At 38.9% G+C, this 24,037-nt stretch overlaps 1 protein-coding gene across 2 annotated transcripts in view; it reads right to left on the bottom strand.

The window, feature by feature from the left end:
- Positions 1-24,037, bottom strand: part of C13H9orf135 (chromosome 13 C9orf135 homolog) — a 75,220-nt gene that overhangs the window by 14,058 nt on the left and 37,125 nt on the right. For both annotated transcript variants that reach the window (XM_029921156.1, XM_029921155.1), the window contains exons 4-5: positions 23,077-23,145; positions 2,904-2,961 (exon numbers count right to left, since the gene is read on the bottom strand). In XM_029921156.1, the coding sequence (XP_029777016.1) occupies positions 2,904-2,961; positions 23,077-23,145 (127 nt within the window). The remainder of the gene's footprint in view (positions 1-2,903; positions 2,962-23,076; positions 23,146-24,037) is intronic.

Genomic DNA, 24,037 nt, shown 5'->3' on the forward strand with positions numbered 1-24,037 from the left:
ATTTTATCAATCACACACTTGTTTATATGCACAGTAACTTCTATGTCAGAATTCAGTCGCTATTTTACTCTTATGTAACTATTCGCAGTCATTACAATTTAAAACAATTTTATATCCTATAACAATGTAACAATGTAAGCTTTCATTAAACGGGGTGCTGGGAGCAGTGCTAAAACATGCCTCAACATCAATTACTTTGGTATGGAACTCAGAAGTGAGTGAACAAAATTCTAAATAAAACCAAGCAAGTGCCATGGCACAGTGTGCTGTTAATGTGGACACAAGCAACATGATAAATGTTAGAAATAATGCTCAAAAATTAAAAGCACAAATATACAACACAATGGCTAATGATATATGCACCCTGAGAATACAGCTCACATTCTTAACATTTATGCCTATGGAGAAATTAGTCCTTTGCATTTTGTGAGTTTTTCATTACATGTCTTAATACTGACTTTTGTTTAGAGATGCAGTCAGATCCCATGTATATAAGGAAATGGGCCTGAACTGCATTTTTAAATAATCTATTTGTTTCCTTGTGGTTTCTCTAATCAGAAAAGCCATCATACTGGTTGCATTAGAAAATTCTAAAATGTGTAAAAGATGAAGAAATCACCTAGAATCTCACCATCCAATGGCCAGCTTTACTAGCATTTTGACAGTTCCTTCAGGTTTCTTTCCTTGATATTTTTACAGAGTGAAAAAAATATTATTATATGAATATGTCATATTCATATAATAAATTGCACATGCATACAATTTTATGTTAATGTTTTCCTTTCCTTAAATCAAGATTTATAAGGACACTAAGAACCATCTACGGACATTGTAAAGGCTGCAAAATATCTCATCACATGATTATATCATATTTAGTTAGTACTACTCCTAATACTAAAATATTAGGTACTTTCCAAGCTTCGTCACTACAACTAATTCAGTGATGAATATCCTGAATATGAATATTATCCCTAGTTGATTTATTTTTCTCTGAGGAAGTTTCTTAGAAGGAAAATTATTAGATCAAATAGTATCTTGATATACATCGCCAAATTATTTTCTAGTAAGATTAAAACTATTTACAGTCTTCTTGGCAACAGATAAAAGTATCCATTTTACCTCATCTTCACCCCATTAAGTATTATTATTTCTAAAAATATTGCCAATTTTATCAGCAAACATTTTTAATCTAATTTTAATTCAGATCTCTTATACTTTGTAAATAATATCTTTACAAATGGCTATATTTATTAGTTAGTTACTCACATTTCCTGCTTTGTAAGTTGTCTATGTATGTCCTTTAGTCATTTCTCTAGGGCCTCAACATTTTTCCTTCCAATATGTGTAAGTTATTTATGTATTAGGCATTAATCCATAAAATATATTTTTTTACAGTTTGAATGTTCTTTTTAGATGAGAAAAAAAATAAGAATACAACGTATAATAAAGGTAGTATCATGAATCCTATACTTCCCTAAATTGGCTATGTCACTGTTTCAAAAACTTTTGATTATTCTCCTCTGTTTATTCTTTCAAAAAATTCTTAGAATCTTACAGTTCTAACAGAAAACAAAATCCATTGGGATTTTCAATATAATTAAATTTATGAATTTAATTCATAATTAACATAGTTTTCCAGTCTCTTAAAATGGTTATTATGCCCTTGGATTCAATATTTCTGTCTCAGTTACCTTGGGGTATACTTTTTAAATAAACTTAATGGCTTCAAACATCAATTTATCATTATCTTCTTGGCCTCCTTCCTGGGCGGCAGTCAGCTGGCGTCTGGAGCTGCGGGCTAGACTCAGTGAGGCCGTGTTCCCAACATGGCTTCCTCACCCATTGCTCAAGCTCGTCTCTGTTCCTCCTCATGGCCTCTCCTTCCAGCTGAGTACCTCGATTCCTCACATGGTAGCTCGAGGCTCCGAGGGCTGGAAGCGGACTTCTTCAGACTAGTCTAGATCTGGCACAGGGTCACTTGACATGTTCTGTTGATCAAATAAGTTACCTGCTCAGAGTCAGAGGTGGAGGATCATTCACCTCGTCCTAGGGAAGTGGCCTGTGGAAAGTCCACTATCTTCGGAGACAAATGACCACATTGTCTTGATTAATCTTTATTTGGTCTAGAATTTTCTTCACAAAAGTATTTAAAATTTGTGTTGCTATAGTAATTTGTATGTTTTTTTTCTCACAGTTAACTAAGCAGGTAGTGCTGATATGAAGGAAAGATCCTGGTTTTTAATATACTTATTTTGTATTCAATCACCTCACTAAATGCTCTTATTTATTCTAATTACTTCTCAGTGTAATATTTTAATTCTCCTAAGGAGATAATCATACTCTCTGAAAATAAAGATGACCTTTTTTCTCCTTTTCAACAGTTAAATCTCTCACCTATTGTACCAGTCAAGACTTTCATAACAAGACTAATAGGAAGCACCCTTGTTTCATTTCTGTTGTATAATTTTTTAAGTACAAGTATATTGAGTTATAAACTGGACATATTTTATCAACACACACATCTCCCAGAACTAAATTAAACTACCTACTTTTATGTGTCAATGCAATACAAATGAATAGAAAGGTAGGGGTTTATTCCACATAAATTGAATTCAGGGAAGGGGACAATAAAACAAGATGAGGACGAAAATAACTAATATATTTTGGACAGTGTTGTATTTTCTTCCTGAAATCTATAAACTTCCAAAAATAAATCATAACCATAAAACATTCCATTGATTCCCACAAATAGCTACTATCTCTAAATAAATATAAAATGTCATAACTTTCTGCAATTTGTCCTTTCTTCCAAGCTTGACTGTTTACATTAGGAGTACGGAATAATTTTAAGTACATAAATAAATAAGTATTAGAATAAGGCTTCTCAGCTGTCTTATACTCACAAATGGCTGGTAATCACATGGCGGAGCATAGTCCTCAGCATATGTTGTCAAGGCACACCTAAGAGGGATACGGCAATATTTGAGAAAAGAACAACTCAAAAAGAATGATACTGAAAATCTTTAGTATTATGTGCTCTACATGAAATAAAAACATTTTAAGGAGGATTGGCCCTAAAACATTTTAAAAGCTACAACTGGGGTGTCTGGGTGGCTCAGTCATGAGCTTCGGATTTTGGCTCAGATCATGAACTCACAGTTTATGGGTTCGAGCCCCACATGGAGCCTCATGCTGACAGCAAGGAGGCTGCTTAGGACTCTGTGTCTCCCTGTCTCTCTGTCCCTCCCCTGCTTATGTTCATTTTCTCTCTCGCTTCCTCTCTCAAAAATAAACACTTTTTTAAAAACCTGTAACTGTCCAGACTTTGTTTATAGCATTATCTACCACCATAGGATGCCCTTCCTTCAATTACTTCCAATTCAGCACCACTTACTACTCTCCTATACTAATGATTCGCTACCAATCCCAAGTCTGTGAGTTTAGGTGTATTCTAGACTACTGGGATTCTCTTAACCATCCGTTTTCTGCCTCTCAAATGTTTTTGACTCTATGCCCCATGTTTTCTGCTAGATGACAGCTGAAAAAGATAATAGAAGACAACCAGGTGGACTGAGATGATATCGCTTCCCCAACCTCCACCCCATTAAACACATAGCAATGCTGAATAAATACATCCGCCCACCCCCAAGTCTACAAGCACAGCCAAGCTCCAAAGGGGAACCCTGAGGTGCCCGAAATGAAGAGGATGCTCACTACAGTGGCAAGCCATAAGATGATGTGCCAAGACTAGAAGGTGGCATATGAGCTGCATATGAAGGGCTGGAGACATGGCCTTGGGTTCACAGAAGGCAAAGAGCTAAACTCCTACTCATAGTCAGGAGTCTGTCATCTGTAACCTCATATAAAAGAAACCAAAGAAACTCCAGCCACCGGTCCAGAGAAACTTGCAAGAAAGTTTCTCTGTTTAGAACTCAGGGTGGGACAAAAATGATTCCTCTATCAGATATAATTAAATAAAATAATCAAGTAAATTAAATAAGTAAAGCCCTACTTCTGTTTCTGGCAGTATTATGGGACTAGACAGTCAAAGAAACTCTTCTGAGAATTGCATACCTAAAAATATTGGGTGCAAGGAAATTTAAACATTTTAATGCTTGGCTATGCTGGTGAGAAAGAGAATTCAATAAGTAAAAGAGTTCCAAAATAACAAGGAGTCAAACTCAGAACGGTTGTTGGGTATAGGTGCTAATATTTTACCTGGGGTAACCACCAGTTCCTGCAGGGCTTTCATGGTGTGGCTTCCAGAGTAGTAGTATTAGCATTACCCAGAATCTTGCTAGGAATACAAACAAGTGGGTCCCAACCCTGATCTGCTGAGTTCGAAAGCTGGGGTAGGGCCCTGTGGTCTGTGTTAACAAGCCCTCTAAGTGATGCTCAGGCACACTCAAGTATGAATACTGGCAGTTAAAAGAACAAAAATTAGATCTGTAATTTTCTTTCTTTTTTTTTCCATAATATTTTATTGTCAAATTGTTTTCCATACAACACCCAGTGCTCTTCCCCTTAAGTGCCCTCCACCATCACCACCACCTCTTTTCCCCCCTCCCCCTTTGTAATTTTCAAACTAACAAGTAAATTTCTTAATTTTTTACAATTTTATTCTTATTTTTTAATCCAAGCTAGTTAATATACAGTGTAGTAATGGTTTCAGGAGTAGAATTTAGTGAGTCATCACTTACACAGTGCTCATCCCAACAAGTGTCCCTCTTACTGCCCATTACCCACTTAGCTCATTCTCCCATCCAACAACCTTCCATCAACCCTCAGTTGGTTCTCTGTATTTAAGAGTCTCTTATGGTTTGCATCCTCCTCTATTTTTATCTTATTTTTCCTTCCCTTCCTCTGTGTTCACCTGTTTTGTTTCTCAAATTCCACATATGAGTGAAATCACATGATATTTATCTTTCTCTGACTGACTCATCTCACTTAGCATAATACACTCTAGTTCCATCCATGTTGTTGCAAATGGCAAGATTTCATTCTTTTTGATCACAGAGTAATATTCATTGCATATAATAACACATCTTCTTTATTCACTCATCAGTCGGACATTTGAGTTCTTTCCATTATTTGGCTATTGTTGATAGTGTTGCTATAAACACTGGGGTGTATGTGCCCTTTGAATCAGCATTTTTGCATCCTTTGGATAAATACCTAGTAGTGCGATTGCTGGGTTGTAGGGTAGTTCTATTTTTAATTTTTTGAGGAACCTCCATACTGTTGCAAGTAATTTTTTTAAAGACCAATCTAGTAACAAGAAGAAAAGAAGAAAAGGAAGAAAGGAAAATCATTTTTGCTCATAAGACAAATTAAAATCACAAAAATAGAATTAAATGTCTTTGCAAATACAATTAAAGGGGTTAAACTCATCAATAAAATATTTTCTCAGACTTAAACTGAACATCAAATTGTATTACATAGTACAACTCTATGCATCAATACCTAGAATAAATTATTTCCAAAGGAAGTTTGAAAATAAAAGGATATAAAAAGATATATCCAGAAAATATTAACCAAAGTAAGTTAGTATCCTTATATTAATATATGTAATAGACACTTTGAGTCAAAAGTTATCAGTTATAAAGATCATTACCTACCGATTAAAGGGACAAACACCAGAAGGATCCTAAGCAATAAACCTAACAACACAGAATGTGTAAGTCAAAAAATGATAGACTCACAAAGATAAAATGACCAGTCCACAGTCAGAACAAGATTGTTACACATTCCTTGATCCTTTGGTTCCTTAAACCCAAATTTCTACATATATCCTCCAAAATCACATAGATCAACAGCAAAAGCAAATAAAACCACAAAATCACCCATGCCTAGTGCATAACAGCCGCTAGAGGAAACTACAAACCTCAGTGTACATGTATGTGGGAGAAAAGTCCAAAGTCAGTAGAGCCAGATCCAGAGCCCTACTGGAACAAAATCAGGTTGGGTATTACATGGAAGAGAGAAGAGGGTGGCAAGTCCCTGACGGGGATGGAACACAGAAGACATCACCCCCAGAAAGAGAGCATGCTTCACTGATGGGGAAATACTGATAACAAGTCTGTGACTAGAGGATCTGAAGACTGGCTTTCCAAGAAAGGGGCTTGGGAAGTATTCAAGACCACAGTGGCAGTGTGGGAAGGTGCTGCTTCTGGGAAAGTGGGAAGCAACTAGCAAGGAAAGAAAAATAAGAATTCGAGCTTAGAAACAAAAGGTCCTAGAACCACCACTCTTTCAAAAAAGATGCATTCAAGGAAATATAGATCACTTCACTGTTCCAACAGTAGAGGGAACTCTTGAACTAAGAGATTAAGAAAACTGCCCAAACATCTCACTGCCCTCCCGCCCCACCACCAACCCCTGCATTAGAATTACTTGATTCTTGCTCCTCCAGGAAAATTTAACATATAATAAACAGAGTAGTGCAGTATCACTATGCGAAGAAAACAGTAAATGAAAGTCAAAACTAAGCCAATGAAAACCCTTTGCATAAACATTCCCAAATAGTCACATTAGTCCATCAGTGTTTCTGGTCAATGAACTGGATTCTATTCTATGAATTGGAGATCTAGAAAATGCAGTAAAACAAGAAAAAAGAAGCATAAGTATAAAAACTGGAATGAAAGAAATAAAATTCTCATTTTCCACATATAAGATTGTCTACACTTAAAAAATCCAAGAGAATCTATAAATCATAATAATAGGCAAGTTTCAGAGAGGTTGTTGAATACATGATCAGTATACAAAAATAGCATACACAGACAACAGCAACAAGAAATTCAAAACCGTAATTAAAGTGGAAATATATCATTTATAACTGCAATAAAATCTCTAATGTTCCTACAGGAATGCATCTAACAGATTTAAAAGACATTTATGACAAAAATTTTTAAATTTGCTGAAGGACATAAAACAACCCCTTTATTTATAGATGGCTACTCAATATGTTACATATATATGTATATATATTTATGTATGTATGTATATGTGTATACAATTTCTAAAAGGTTTACAATCTGATATTTTACATATAACACTTGATTAAGTTATAATTTGAAATTTCAATCGCTCAAAAGACACCATAAACAGTGCTACAAGAGAATTCACAGACAAGAAGATATTTATTGTAAAATGAACTCAATTACTATTAGTACCCGGGATAAATAAAAAATTCTTAGAAATCAATAAAAGATAATATCCTATAGAAAAATGGACTAAGACTATAAATAGTTCATAGTAGAAGAAACCACAGTGGCTAATAAATATTTGAAAACAAATTCACGCTTAAAATTCAGTCTTAAATTCAATAGTGAAATGCAAAGTAAAACAAGAAGGTACCATTTGATATCCATTTGGTAAAACTTTTAAATCTCTACCATGTTTATAAGGATATGAAAGTATGAGTATCTTCATACATTACTAGTGGCAATATCTTACAAAATTGAAGGTGCATATATCTTAATAACCAGCAATTATATTTCTGAGTTTTAAGAAATCTTTGCATATATACTCAAGGAGACATATATAATATTCTATGCAGCCTTCTTTGTAACAGTGAAAAATTGGAAGCTAATGTCCAGCAATATGGTGAACATATTGAATTAGTCTATAAGTCATGATAAATCGTCTTTTTAAAAAAATAAGGAGCAAATATGGCAAAGCTATCAACTTACATTATAACTAGGAAATAAACAGATGGCTGTCCGAGGAGTATTTAAATGGAAATATTCCATAATCTTAAAATGGTTAAATGTTAATAGATGACAGTGAACTTATTTCTCTACCCCATTCTCATCCAAATTTATGACGCAAATGATAATATTTTCAGTCAGAGTGCTGCTTTGGGCAGGCCAACCTTGCAAGGCAGCATTGAGCATCTCTCAACCCATTTAAAGCAGGTAGAAACCCATTCTACCAAGCTCAGGCCCTTCTCCCTTTCTTTATTATCACCTCCCAGCACAGAATCTGATACAAGGTAAGCACTTAAAAATATTAATTAAATGAATAAAGCAATAAAAATAAAATTAGAACATAAAAACAGAGATTTACTACAAAAAAAGTAAAAAGAAGTGGAAGGTTAAAATATCCAGTTATCTTTCTGAAAATGCAGTGTGGCTCAACAAACTGGAAACTTCTATAATACTGAATGATGACTCAGTCAGTCAGCTATAAACTCTGATCACTCCCTTCCACCCTCTGAGCATTTTAATCTGAAAAACAGGGCAACAACCTTGAAGAGATATATTTTGCCCAATTTGAAACAAGATGGTCTTTTGAAAATCAAACTATGGAAAATCACCATAGATCTTGCTCTTCGATATCAGCTAAAGGCTATAGCCAAAAAAGACTATAATGAAAGAATAAATCCATTAGAAGAGAAATGGCCTTCAGAGAAATTCAAGAAAGCCAGAGATGATAAAACTAAAGGAAGCATGTGTTCTAGGCACAAGGAAGAGGTGTCCTGGCTCATAAACAGACCTCTCTGGGGGGTTCTGGGAGCAGAGCTGCAGTACATCAGAGCCAGTGTTGCAGTCTGATTATGACTTTATCTAATTGTCTGGAATCACCTCAAGCAAGCCTTGTGCCACATGTCCCTGCTTTACCACTCCATCACTACCCATAGCTGATAGGTCTGAGCATCAGCCCCCAGTTCAGATTCCATCAGGGCCCTGCCATGGGATTTCTTACTAGAGATGAGTGGGAAAGGGACAGTCCCTCTTCTGTGATAAGAACCATGGGATGTAAAGTCCCTCTTCTCAGAAGGAGAAAAGGAAGCCACCAAGGAGAGAATCCTGGTCCTAATTCCAGTAGTCTTGAAAGCCCAGCTCTTCCAAGGACTTTCCCAGAGTTCCATCCGGTCATTCAAACTCTTATAATAAACTCTCCTTTTGGCTCAAGGTAATTTTAATTGTGCATTTTTTACTTACAGCTGAAAGAGTCCCATTATAATCAGGTAGTCAGCATCTGAGGCCATTGATTATTGTAATCTTATAACTAACTCACACACTCTGAACAACATTCTGACTATATGTTGCCTTCCTATCCATTTAAAAAACATTTTTTTTTTACCGAGAGAATCCTTTTGTTTGGCTGACATGACTGGTATGCTTGTATGCTTGAACATTTTGTTTCCTGGTTTAAATTAAGTAATTAGAATACTGGCTTTTCTTGTGAGTTTAATGAGCATAAGTCAATCTCCATGAATCAGAAAATTTCTGAAGCACTGATAAAATTGTCCTTCTGGAAATGTAAAACTGAAGACCAGACGCTGATAAATTTACCAATATAATGCCATGCTGCAAGAACGTTTGGAAAGTGGACACTTGGCTTTTGCCCAACACCATCCACAGTTTGCCACACATGCCTCTTCAACCGTTAATGGTTGTAAGGTGGAGAACTACTAAAGGTTCTGCAAGATGAAAAAGGAAAAGAAGTCTGATATTGAAGTTTTTATTAAAGCCATGGTATTAGTTAAAATGCCTACAATGACCCTAACCTCTATGGTAACATGTGTGAATCTATGACAAGAGGAAATACCAAAACCCAGGGAATCACAGTTTCTTAAACCTGGAAGAACTTTAAAAGTCAATGGCTTCTTTTCTCTTCTGTCTGGAGAACAAGCAGATATTTTCTTAGCCATCTTCCCGGCAGCCAGAACAAGGGTATGTGACATGTACTCAGCAAATCAGAGGTCCCACCTAAGAGTCTAAATCTGAGTAAGTGACTCAAAAAAGCAGAGAATTAATTTGGAATTAATCCTGTTTCTGGCAGCGGTAGAAGCAGCATCCCTTACTTAGGACGAGGAAAGCCCCCATGGCTATGGATTCTACTTGACTCTGTGGTAGGAGGGAAGAGGAGGTTACAACCATTCTGGGAAGTTATGTCTCATTCTTATCAGAAATCATCATTCTTTTTTAGTCTCAGATTGAGCTGAGATTCCTCTTCCTTCTACCTGCAGAATGAAGCCACACAGAGCAAATCTTACAGTTCTTCCACATGGGCTGAAAGCCCCCCCTTCTTTTTTTAATCTGCCACTAATTTACTCTCAAACTTCCCCAGCTGTGTAATTCTCATCTCAATATGTTCAGTTAATTTTACTTCTTGTGAAAATTTCTCTTGGAGACTTCTGTTCTGCTCTGGTCTCAGGAGATTCTTCTCCCAATCTGCGGCACAGTTGGCTCGTTGGCAAGCTTTAGTCTTGGGGATAACTGCCACTGCTCTCTTTGAAGGATTTTCTATTTTGGGGGTCCCTTATCTTTCTCTATCTTTGTTTACTCCCTCGTTTTTTAAATCATTAACAGAATGTTATATTAGTTTCCGGTGTACAATACGATTTGATGATTCCATATGTTACTCAGTGCTCACCAGGGTTAATGTGCCCTTAATCTGCTTTATCTATTTCACTCATCCTCCACCCAGCACCCCTGTGCAACCACTACTTAGTCCTTTGTATTTAGGAGACTGTTTTTTGTTCATCTCTTTTTTCTTTGTTTGGTCATTTGTTTTGCTTCTTAAATTACACCTATGAATGAAACCATACCATATTTGTCCTTCTCCAACTTATTTAACGTAGCATTATACCCTCTGGGTCCATCCTAGAAATCAATCTCAAAGAAGCTACAGGGCAAAGATGTGGAAAGAACAGATGAAATGGCAGACAATTTGAATCTGCTTTACTCCTGATCCAAGCCAAGCCCTTGCTAAGTTTCCTAGCAGTTTGGAAGCAGTTCTCTCCTCCCATCAAGAACGCAGACTTACAAACCCAGAGATTCTAGTCTCTGCTTGACCACCAAGTGATTATGGGGTCTTGAGCAAGTCATTTAAACCCTCTACATCTCATTTACCTCCATTAGTATCTTTTCCATAAATATGTAGAGACTAGATGGATAGATTAATTAATGAGAAATTGGATCTTTGATTATCTCTATGCTTTGATTTTCTTGTTTACAAAATTAAGAAAATACAGACATATAACTTCGTATAAATGTTAGGAGTGGATAATGCATATGAAATACTTTGAAGGAAATGGAGCACTCTAAACAATTAAGCATGAAAGACAATGTACTATAGGGGTTAAGGACACAAACTCTGCAGTCAGACCAGACCTGAGTTTAAAACCCAGTTCTGGTGCTTACTAGGTCAAGGAACTATTGGGAAGTTATTTTACTTCTCTGAGCCCCTTTTAATGGAGATAGCTTCAGTGTCTATCTCAAAGAAAGAATTAAATGAAATAAGGCATATAAAGCTCTGCGCTCAGTGCCAGACACAAGGTATGTGCTCATTAACACAAGAAGAAAAAGCAATACTGCAATGGTACTAATTAAGGAGTGGAAGAACATAGTTCTCTTTGCATTTTATTTGAAATATTCAAGCTGCCAAATGGATTGAAAGGGACAAGACTGGAGGCAGAGGAACTAGTTAGGACACTTATTTAAGCAACTGGATCTGGGTCAGTGATCTCGCTCATGCTCCAGTCTCAACTATCCACCTGCTATCTGGTATTTGCTCTTCCTCTTACCTTCACTGCCTCAATGAATGGCCCCATTAAACCCCACATGCTTAAGCCAGAAGCCTGGGAATCAACCTTGAGTCTTTTCTGCCCTTATAACTAATCTTATCTGTTACCAAGCAAATGTCTATTCCTCTCTCTTAATATATCTAAAATATGAAATCTTTTCCTCTGCACTGCTATCACTAGAGGTCAGGACCTTATCATGTCTTGACTTGATTAGTTCAACAGTCTTCTCAGTGCAGTTCCAATCAACTACCACCTGCCTTTTGCTTTCTAAACACAAATCTGATCCTTTCTACCCCATACTTGAAAATCTTTCACTCTTGCTTTCATGATAAAGTCCAAACTTTTTAACATAGCGTTCAGGCCCTACCTGCTTTGTCCCAAACATCTCTCTCCAACTTTGGCTGGTATCACTGAAAACTTGTACTCTCTGAACCAAGCACACCCATCACAAGTACCATTACCCTCTGCCTAAAGTCCTTGGCTAGGGTGCCCTTCTCTCCTGTTGATCTGGCTAACTCCAGCTCAAACTTCGTGACTCAGTTTAGGTTTCATGTCTATCTGGAAGCATTTCCTAACCTTCCAAATCTGAGTTACGTTCTTCCCTTGCCTCCTCTGTTCACTCTAGCATGTTGCAACGTGTAGGTTGGCTTATTCAACAACACTTCCAGCCTCCCTTCTCCCTTGCTTTTCTTTACTTAGAAGACTTTTGTAGCCAAGGGGGGCCATGTCACAGTCCATCATGTAGATACAGAATGAAGATTCTGAGGGGGGTTTCCCTTTACTTCTTCACTTTCCCAGTTCTTCCTTTTTAGAACAGATTGATGATGTTGAGAGGCACAGCACCCTCTTGACACTATGAGGATGAAAGCTTCCTACCAAAACTTGTAGAGAAGAAAGACAAAAGTACCCTACATCCTTGATGACATCATGTAGGTGCTATACCAGTCTTTTAAGTTAATTTATTTTTGTGAGAGAGAGAGAGAAAGAGAGACAGAGACAGAGAAAACATGCACATGGGGAAGAGGCAGAGAGAGAATCCCAAGCAGGCTCCATGCTCAGCCCATTGGGGGGCTCAATTCCACAAACCATAAGATCCGCATCAAGAGTCAGATGCTTAACCAGCTGAGCCCCCCAGGTGCCCCATGACATATCAGTCTTAACTCCCTTATATTTCATGCCAGCTGACCAAATTCCTTAATTACTAAAGTTGCTATTAGTTAGGTTTTCTTTTACTTTTAGCCAAGTGTATTCCTCACTGATACGTGAGTACTGACTGGTTATTTTTTATCTCATGTATTAGACAATGAGCTACTTCAGGAATGGGGTGGCTTTCGTCTCTAAATTTCTAGTACCTCGTTGTTCCTAATTCATAGTAGCCACTCATAATGTCAAAAGGATGAATTCAGATATGTGGAACAAATACAATTTCCTCAGGACTAATAGTTTTTGCAAGCCATTTTGAAGGGTAATATAAGTCTTACATATTAAGGTCATAATTTATCTATGAACATGCCAAACATAGAATCAAATTAAACATAGCAGCAAAGATTTCTGTAATGCTGCAAAGTTCTTGTTCCTGTGAAACCACTTCTATGGCTCAAAAATGCATAATATAGTACTATCCACTGAGACCCAGTGAAGACTTCAAGTAATTATAGCATTATGACAACCACATAAATTTCTAATATTATAAAAAGTAATACTAGCAATGCAGGCTCACCATTACATGGAATAAAAGGAATGTCAGGATTAAATATAAATTCCTATAATATTGACATTTTGAAAATCTTTGCCACTCATTTGTTTTATGAGCTCATCAATCCCAAAATTTGAACTGCTTGTATTCCCAATGGATTAGCAATGACAAAAATTCACCTGTAGGCCAAATAATGGTAGAAGCAGCCATATAATCATGATAGTTAGAGACATTAAGGTTACTTCAATTAGCTATTGCTACGGCATAAAAGTTAGTAACTTAAAATAACAATTATTTTATTATCTCTAATTATTCTTTGGGATGACTGGGCTCAGCTGTGTAGTGTTTTGGTCCATGTGATGTTAATGAAACCAACAATCATCCAGGTACTTGAATGGATGGAAAGATCCAAGAGAGCCCATTCTCATGCCTGGCAGTTGGTTTTGTTTGTTGTCTGGGAGCTTAGCTGGAGCTGTCAACACAATGCCTTGGTTTTCTTCCATGTGTCTTGGGCTTCTCACAGCATGTTGACTAGAAGCCAAGAATCAGAAAGTAGAAACTACCAGTCTCATAGGGTCTGCTTTCTGATATCCCAGAGCATCACTTCGGGTATATTCTATTGATCAAAGCAAGTCACAAGGCCAGCCCAGACTTATAAGACAGGCAAATGACCTCTGCCTCTTGCTGGGAGCTGTGGCATTCATGCACAGAGAAAAGGGGGATTGTTGGTGGCTACTTCTAGGGACTAGAGACCAAATAAATTGAAGAAGGCTATCTTCATACTTTTATCTTGAGGGCCTCTGAGCACACCTGAATATGCAAAAAAACTTCAGTTTGGTAGGTGTAGTGTGAATGACTATTCTAATGAAGTTAGATACAGTAAAGATTTATAGGGATGGTCTGAGTCAGCCATCATGTCACATGTCAGCACTATGATGCCAAAACTTTAGAATCTAACAAGCACTATACCAGGTGCTTTCACATAAATTTTCTTATCAAATTATATGAATTACCCTGCAAGGATATCATTGCTACCCACCACTAAAACACTCCTGTGCCAAGGCACACAAGCCAAGTCAGGACCTGAGCCATACCCCTGAACATTAACAAATGGGAAAGTGTCTCACCTACTTAGCCATTTGGTTTCAACGTATGTCAGGTAAGGAAGGATACCCTAAGTACAGGAATAGCGCAAAGAACAGTAGCATTTAGGTCAACTCTGAAATCATTTCAGCAAATTTGACCAACTATAAAAGCCATTGTCACTCAGCACTTGCCAAGCCACCATTTCCAGGCAGCCCAAGTGAGTGAAGTGAGCTCAGGCAGGATTCTTGCCTCACAGGGGAAAGTTAGAAGCCAAGAGTTCCAAGCCAAAGTTCCTACAGCATGTCTTAGGAACCACTAGCCATGTTATTTGAAAAATGAAAATTTTGAATCCAGAACTTTCAAGAGATAAAGAACCTTTGAACAGTATTTCCATTTAATGGCTTGGTTCCCAAGACCTGGCCTGCGTAAATACAGCAAATAACAACTCCATGTTCAGAGTTCTGTTAGTTGCCTAGAATTCAAAGAGGGAATTATAGAAGAATAGCTAAGACCAAGAGCTTTGGCCTTAGACAATCTGAGTCCAAATCCTGACTCATCATTTACCTGCTCTGAGAGTTTGAACATGTTACTTGACTTCTCTGTGCTTTTGTTTTTCCCACCGTAGAAAGTAGATAATGTAGATGGAACCAAGTCATATGAGTTTTGGAGGAAGTGAATGAGTTAGCAACATTATAATGGTGTCATGCACACAATACATACAAGTATTTGCTATTTGTAGTATTATTTAATGTTTTAAGTTCTAGAAACCCAACTCAAACTCAATTAAGAAAAAAAAGAAAGAAAATACCAGTACATATAAAAAGGATACCATCAGAACAGTCTTTTTCTACACCTCTGCTTCACTTCATTTAGAGATAGATGCTCCCCCTGCAGCAAGATGCTCTCTGTAACTTGCCACCTGGAAAATGTTAGGGCATCTTGCCCAAAACTTCAATTACAATCCTAGAATGCTTTCTGATTGGCTTGGCCTGGGTCATATGGCCAACACATGGGCCAGGGGGAGGTGGGAGTGGGGAGAAGAATCAGTCTATTAGCATACAGCCTGCCTATATTACACTGGGAAGGAAAAGGTCCTCCAGTGAGTAAGATGGGAAATCAAGAAAGGGGTTTGGGTCAGTCTCATTCCTACTGCATGGTCATTCCACCACATCATTCTACTCTTCACATTTTCTTTGTTATCCTCATCATTTTCATCAGAGGGCAGTTTCTAAAGCTTTTCTTCCTTCTGGAAAAATGTTCAACAACTGGGTGGCATTTTACCAAGAGACAAGCCCCCGGCTAAGTGCCTGAGCAGAAAAAAAGCAAATGCCTTGCACTGTACATTGAGAAAAGGAAAAAAAATACCAAAATAACATCTCTTGCTATTCATATTCAGTCCCTTTACTCTGAAGAATGCCAAAGGTTTTACAGATGCTAAACGCCCCAGTGAGAGAAATAAATTGAAAGAGTTTAAGCTGTGGCCTAAGCTCGCTATGGCTACAGGGAAGTAATCACTCCACACACATATGGATAAGTGCTCTATGCCAACAATGAACACTTAACTGCCTGAACTACTTTGTGGCCTCATTTAACTTGTCCATTTATGAGACTACAGATGCCTTTCTCCTTAGAACCATAAAATTTTAGAGCAGGAAAGGACTTTACAGATCATTTGGTTCAATCTCTTCATTTTATAGATGGAAATAACTGGAACCCAGAGAGTCTTACTGGCCAGCACAAGGTCACATAGCAGGTTTAGTGCAGGTCCAGAAGTAGAAGCCAGGTCTACCTTCTCATACTGTGCTTTTTCTGAAAAACCACACTATCTCCAAAAAGCTACCCAGTGATCCAAAACACTATTAATTTCTTTCTTCTCCCATCATGTGGATCATATAAGCATTGGATAACTTCTGGAAACAAGACACATTTATTATAAAATCCTGACAATATCCACTAATCACTAGCACCAGGAGTCAATGAAATTTGGTAAAAACGTCAAGACACAGTAGTTAATGGTTATCCTTGTAAGAGGTCCTTCCATACTTCTCCTTTCACACTTCCTTTATTACTTCTTTCATACTTTCATACTTCTCCATCCTCCAGCAGGCAGTCCGTACTTCTGGGCTGCCCTCAAACTGACACAGGCTCCCATGGGTAAGCATCTCGCCCAGCACATATTCTATGCCAGAGTTGGCTTTCCCCTGTCCAAAGAAATTAGCTTCTCCTGTAAACCATTATCCCAGGACCATGCATGGTTACATATGCATATTTAAGTAAGGGTTTCTGAGAAATAAGATCTTAAAACTATATTTATACTAAATTTCATTTGCAAATTTGGATCAACTTGATGCAGCTTTTGTTGTTGTTTGTTCTGTTTGTTCTGTTGTTTTGGTTTCTGGTTGCTTGCTTGCTTAATGGTCACAGGTGCAGTCCAAATATTATACATGGAAAAACCTTACTTCTTAGAATGAATCAGCTACAACTGTCTGTTCATATGAACAAATCATAAAATGATTTTGTATAAGATCATCACATATCTAAGGGCCTTCTGATAGTGAGTTAGCTTCCCGAATTAAGTACAAGTTCTTGAGAACAAGATGGGAGGCCAAAACAAGTCTCTTAACCTACTAATTATATTCATGTTCTTATCTACTTTTCCTATGTGCCTTAAAGGAAATGTGTCTCTCATTACTCTTCAATGCCTTTAATGTTTCTACCCATGTAGTAAAAGGAGTATGTGTCAGAGACCCCCTAAACATGCAACTGTCCCCATCTGAGACCAGAAGAGCACTGTTGGTGGCTCTCTGGGCCTCGCCAGCTCTCACCCCTTCTGTTACTGGTCAGGGTGAATTCTTTGGAAACTCACTGATAGAAATGTAACCGGCTCTCAAGAGGAACAACAACTCTGGTTTTAGACAAGCTCAATCCAGCCTCAATGTATGTAAATCTCATTTTTAAAGTTAAGTCATGGATACCACTTTTAGTCTCAACTTTATTACTCCCTACATTATAATTTTTAAAAATTTATCTCAGTCTGAGACTTATGTGGAAGGAGTTATCCACAGAGTCTTTTTCTCTAGGTAAGGCCAGGAGTGATAAGCAGTGTCCAAACACTATTTTCAATATGTTCCAGAAATGTTTGCTGTCAGTTTAAGAAGGAAAGGTGTTGTGTCCTCTTGACATCGGTCCAAAATAAAGTAGGTTGGCTAGCAATTGAGTTGTGAGAAAAGAAACAAATTGTTGGGCACCCAGGTGGCTCGGTCAGGTCAGTTAAGCATTTGACTCTTGGTCTTACTCAGGTCATAATCTTACCGGACATGGGACTGAGTCCCATGTCAGGCTCTTTGCTGACAGCGTGGAGCCTGCTAGGAATTGTCTCTTTCTCTTTTTTCTCTCTCTCTTTCTCAATCTCTCTCTCAAAATAAACATTTTTAAAAAAAAAAGAACAGACTGTCAAGTGCCATCATAATATAGTGAATGTTATCTAAGAGTTAAGATAAATGTATCTGAGTAATGTCCCCTTAACAGCAAAACTATACCTATATTCTGGGGGTTTTTTGTTAAGAGGTAACTGGAAGTTTAAATTTACATTATGATTACAGCCTTTCTTTTATAAGTTGAAGCACATTACTTTGGTCCATTGAGCAAACTCATTCTTATTCATTGCCTTTTAAAGTTGACATTTAACTTTCACAGCTGTACACTTGGTAAGAAGCAAAAGAATATTTAATATTAAAGAAAGCAGACTCTAAAACACCACAGCATTCTATGGTATGGAATATCCTATGATTAGTGTACATTACCTGAAAGAAGGAATTACATATGGAATTCTTTAAGGACATTCAAAGGTGCTCACGTATTTACTTCCTTGCTGATAATCAAATAAGACAAACAAGTAATTCGGCAATTCCAACTAAGAAGGACTGATTTTCTAGACTATGTCTTCTAATGCATTTACCAAAATAGAACTGAGAACAACTTCTGTTTCTACAAGCCTTGAAGCCTTAAATCAAATAAGATAGGAAAGAGCAATACCTCTCCTTTATTAGAATTTTCTGTTCAACACAAGAAATAATCTATTCGTTCAAGAAATGATTACTATGCAGCTGCTAGAGGTCAAGCTCTCTGGTAAGAATTGGGGATGGCGCTGTCACAGTCTTGCCCTCTAGAGCATTGAGTTTAGCAAGAACGACAAACAGGGATGCAAGTAATTGCAACCAAGATTAATAGTGTTAGGATAAAAGCAGCACACAATGCCGGAGATACCCACAAGGGGCCTATCATGTCGTGGGGACTGGCGTGACAGTAGGAAGCGAGGGTCCTCTGGAGGAGGTGATATTTCAGATGAGACTTGACAACTTTGGAGTTAAGATTAACTATTAACTGTACACATGGCATTTTGCTTCTTCAAAAAACTCCACTAAAATCATATGAAAGAGGCTTACAAAAATAACCACAAGGATATGGAGAATAGGAAAAGGGACATGAGAACATTTGGAAGCTTGAGAGAAGATGAACAAGTGGTGTCTGACTTAGCAGAAAGCTGAGAGAGTCCTGAAGGAGCAGAGGAAAATTGGCCTGGAGCTGCTGGAGAAGCAGGTAGAGCCCCAGGTCCCTCTGTTATTCTCTGCTGCTAGGTACTGCCCCTTCCCTCTTCCAGTAGGAACTAGAAATTTATTCACTAGAAAGGGTAAAAGAGGGGTGCCTGGGGGGCTCAGTCAGTTCAGCAACTGACTTCAGCTCAGGTCATGATCTCACGTTCATGGGTTCCAGCCCTCCATCAGGCTCTGTGCTGACAGCTTGGAACCTGGAGCTTGCTTCGAATTCTGTGTCTCACTCTCTTTCTGCCTGTCTTCTTCTCATGCTCTGTGTGTGTGTCTCTCTCTCAAAGGTGAATAAACATTTTAAAAAATGTAAGGATAAAAGAGAAAGTCTTTGATCAACAACATGATTCAGTGACTATGCATAATGAAGGATATGCTCACTCCAAGAACATGGGGGCCAGACCTTCACCCTTCAGAGGGTCAAATAAGGGTGCTTCCTCTGGGGAATCTGACTAGCCCAAGAGAAAAGACTAAAGTACTGACACTGAGCTTCTGCAGGCGGGGGCGGCGGGGGGGGGGGGGGGGGGGGGGGGGGGGGGGGGGGGGGGGGGGGGGGGGGGGGGGGGGGGGGGGAAGACCCACCTAGATTGTTCCAGCAAAACTCCAGGTCAGTAAGCTTCACTCACAGGCTCTTAATCATGAGCAGAAAAGCAAGGACTGATTACCAGACCCCTCAAGAAAGCCTCCAGCATAAATAGATACCATAAAACAAAAACAAAACAGAAACAAAAAAGCATTTTACATGAAATAGAGATGATGCATAGAGAAAAATATTTAAGAAAAACAAATTATCATTAACATCCCCAGATAGATAAGTTATTGCAGTCATGAAATTAAAAAAGGATCCAATAAAAACAGAAGGATTCAAAAAACAAACAAAAAAGAACTCAATAGTAGGGTTGAAGAAACACGGAGAAGACAGTAAAGACAACAATAAAACAGAAAGACAAGGAAAGTAAAGGACCAGGCCAAGCAATCCAACATCCAAATAAAGGATTTCCAAAAAGAAAGAATAGAGAAAATGGAAAGTATAAATCATCAATGAAATAAATTAAGAATATTTCCCTGAATTGATAGTTTCTAGACTGAGTTTGCTGAGTATCTGGCCCGGAAGACTTGCACAGCACTGACCATGTACACATCAATTACTGTTCTAATTATCTTATCTTATCTTAATTAACTTGCTTAATCATCACCGCATCCCTAGAACATGGACGCCTTTATAATTATCATCCTCATTTTCCAAACGAAGACATTGAAAGGGCTAAGCAACTTGCCAAAGATCATGCAGCTGGTTAGCGGCAGGGCCAAGATGTGAAGGCAGGTGGTGTAGCCCTGGAACCCACCACACGATATCACCATGCAGGATGGAGCACCACCGTAGAAGTTCAGAATACACTACAGACAGTTCTATTTGATTTTTTAAAACCAGGGGTATCTATTATTTCCATAGGCTGTGCAGGGCTGCATTCCTGATCAAGAGCCCAAGGGAACCCAACGTGGACTGCTGTTCCCACCTCCCCACACAACTTCCTTCTCTCTGACACCCTGGTCCTACAAACTTGAGTCACGTTCAGAAGCTCTAAAATCCTGTTCCTACTTGCTAACTCAACGGAATACTGCTGTGCAGTTGGGCTCACCCCCCTGCACCACAGCTGGAAGAAGTGTCCTCAGAGAGTGAGTCGGGAGGAATGAGATGCCGTTGCCCCCATCTCAAGGAGCACAGAGCCACACGGTAGCCACCCAACACTTGATGACAGTTGCCTACTACATTTTGCCCGGTTCTGTAGTTATGTGTGAGGACAGTAAGTCTGCAACCAGTCCTTGTGCACCTGAGGATGTCTTTGTCTGACCCTCCTGTTTAAATAGTTTGGGTTTCTCTTCAGATCGTATAAATTTCACCTTTTAAATAGTTCTAGGTTCAAAATTCTTTTCCTTCAACACTTCAGTGTTATGGATTTGCATCCAGTGTTGCTATTGGAAAGCTAATGTCAATTTGATTTTTATTATTTTGTCTTATGTTTGCAACTGTTTCCTTTATTTCCCCATGTACTAAAGCTTTACATTCCTGTTCCATTTGTCACACTGGGTCTGCTTCCTCTGGTATAAGGGAGACTCAATTGGTGTCTTCACTGTGAGCGAGGGTGAGGTGAGTTGAGCACTACTACTACCACTCTCTAGGCTGAACTGTGTTTGCTTCCCCTGGCATCTCTTTCTCCTTCAGATGCACTGCCTAGTTGTTCCATATCCAAGGCTGCTTTCTCCAACTGGAGTTGGGGGAGACAACTCAGGGTCCTACTGGCCATCTGTGGCTGGCATTACAGATTTAAATGCTGAGATCAGAGTGATTTAAGGGAGGTAGATTATTGGTAGCAAGTCATCTAGTACATAGAGCCCTGGGTGTCTCATTTTCCGTCCTGGATTAAAAACAGCAGACAAAGTCCATGCAGAAAAATCCAACTTTGAGCTTATACTCCAAGTTTGCAAACACAATAGACAAGACTCGTTCAGCTCCTGAATAAGCCTGGCCCACCAAGATCACTGCTTCCACCCTGCACTGGCTCAGGACTCCATCTAGAGACTTTGACCGTTGCCTTCTCTCTTCTCCTCCTCCCCCACTCCCAACCCCCAGTTCTCTCTTCCTTTAGCCCATCATTTTCTTTAGAGTTTCTCAACATCTGGATACAAAGTCTGCCTCTGGATTCATTCTGCCTTTCCCTCTCATTGCTAGAATTTCCAGATTTCAGTGCAGGGAAGGCAGCCCGTGGGATTCCTTTTAGCTCATCACCTTCATGGCAGCCAGAAGTTCCCCCTCCTTGGGGGTCATTCGGAAACACTCCCTGTGGCCCTACCAGCCCACTTAGAAATGCGACAGTGGCCTGTGGGAGACACAGGCCAGGCCAGCGCCACTGTAGCAATCAAGGTTAGAACCTGCACCTGGCCAGAATTTCAAGTGACTGTGAAATGGGCTGTGGGGCACTGTCACTGGGGACATTTCCCACCTCAACCCCAGACAGACTGCAAAGTAGCTTAGTTCTAATGCCAGACAGTTCTCACAGGAAGCAAAAACATCTAAATTGCTGGTAATGATGGCATGTAGCCATATCTACATAATGCACAACTCAACACGTGGAATTTTGTCATGCTTGTACGTACCTATACATCCAGATCTATATATCATGTATACTCATCTATACATCATTACATAAATTATTAAAGTTTGTCTTTGGAGAGATGAATGGAAGACAAATTCGTTGTCTGTAGTTGTTAACAAGTCATGCCACCCCAAATAAACATGTTTCTTTTACCACTAAAAATCAGCTGCCTCTTGCTCCAGAGTCCAAGCGCATCACTCACAGTGACTTTTATAAAGTCCCGGCAAACACTGACTTAGCAAACACTGAACCACTGCTCTAGGGGAAACACAGGGCTGGGTTCCTGAGAGCCTCTGGCCCCAACATCCTCCTCAGCCACTTCGTACATGCCCTGGTTTTTTATGTGTGTTTCTGTTTAAAGACATCTATTTAATATTACTGCTCATTCATTAACATTGAACATGGCCACCAGCACCACAGCTCGTGCCTGAAGGAAACCTACCTAATGCACGTGTTTTCTCCATAAGTCACATCACAGTCCTCTTGTGCTTGGGACATGAGACAGCACTTTGACATTGCCCTCGCAAGCCGTTTCAGACAGCAAAATCACCAATGAAGAGCACAGGCAAAAAAGCAAAAGTCATGGCAGTAAACCGACGGTGAGGACGCCCGTGTGCGGCAGGCAAGCCGCAGCGGGACGGAGAGTTCTGTTTTCCTCCAGCTCCGCTGGGAACGTGCACACCAGTTGGCTCAATTTTGTTGCCTTTCTAAGTCTACCTGTGAATGACCGCAACAGCTCCCTGAGTGCTGATTGATTTGGGGGTTACAAATAAATTATAGCAAGTAGGGGAATTTGCAAATATAGAATCCGCGAACAATGAGGATTGACTGTATTATTATTAGTGCTTCATATTGACTGGGAAACAAACCTTTTGTGAAAGGAAAGGAGTCTGTGAAGTGCGACGTAAAGGGTATTTTGTCGACCTTGTAGGCTCCTCACCCCCTCACCTCTGCAAACAAACCTGATTAATGAGGAAACATTTGGGGCAATCTACTAACATTTTGCGACGATCTGGTGGGTGTCTAGGAAAGAGAGCTCCGAAGCCAGTAGCAGGCAACCCGGTGTCCCTGGAAACAAGACAACAATTTTTAAAAAACATGTCAGACTGATATTTATAAACTTTCAAAGCCATACAAAACTTATTTGGAGCTGGATTTTTTAAATCCTTTTTAGTTTTTATTTTAATTCTTGTGTAGTTAGCACACAGTAGCACACATTAGATTCAGGTGTCCAATATAGTGATTCCACAGCTCCATATAAAGAATGTAGTATTTAAATCGCAGTTGGCTGATAATCCTGTTATTCAAGCTGCTAAGATGGGGAGTGACAGTAGTAAAAGTATGGCTGTAAGTGGGACTGATCAAACAAATAAGGGCGCCTGGTATTGAGAGAAGGCTTGTGGTTTTACATTAACAAGTATAGTAATAAAACTGATAGAACTTGTGACTGGGGACATACTCGTTACATGTAGGGAAAGGAGCGGTACGTCAACAGAAGCTCCTGGATGAACTGGGTTAGCAGCTCGCTGGAGGTGGGTGCACAGTGCGACTCGTTCCAGCACCTGCTTCAACTATTGACTATGTGAGGAAGGGACACAGTGGGGGGGGGGGCAGTAGACAGAAACTTCTTGCCTGAGAAAATGCTCTATTGGGAGCTCCTGTTATTAATGGGATCAGTCAGTTTCTGAATCCTCCCTCCAATTATAATCTGTACAACCATGAATAAAATTAATACAAATGCATGGGTGGCATAGCTAGGGTGGAATTTTTATGATAGTTTTTTAAAGGTTTTCATGTCTGCAACTTTCATGCACTTTGCAAAATAAAATGCCCCAACAAGTAAATGAAAAATTCAGCATTTTTGTCACTGTTTTGACTGCATTTTCCAACAACTACAAGATAAGACGAAGGCTGTGGATAGGCTTCTCCATGGAAAGGCACTATGCCAAGTTGCAGGACT

Source organism: Suricata suricatta, chromosome 13 (genome assembly GCF_006229205.1).
Source record: "Suricata suricatta isolate VVHF042 chromosome 13, meerkat_22Aug2017_6uvM2_HiC, whole genome shotgun sequence".
In the NCBI taxonomy this organism is placed as follows: domain Eukaryota; kingdom Metazoa; phylum Chordata; class Mammalia; order Carnivora; family Herpestidae; genus Suricata; species Suricata suricatta.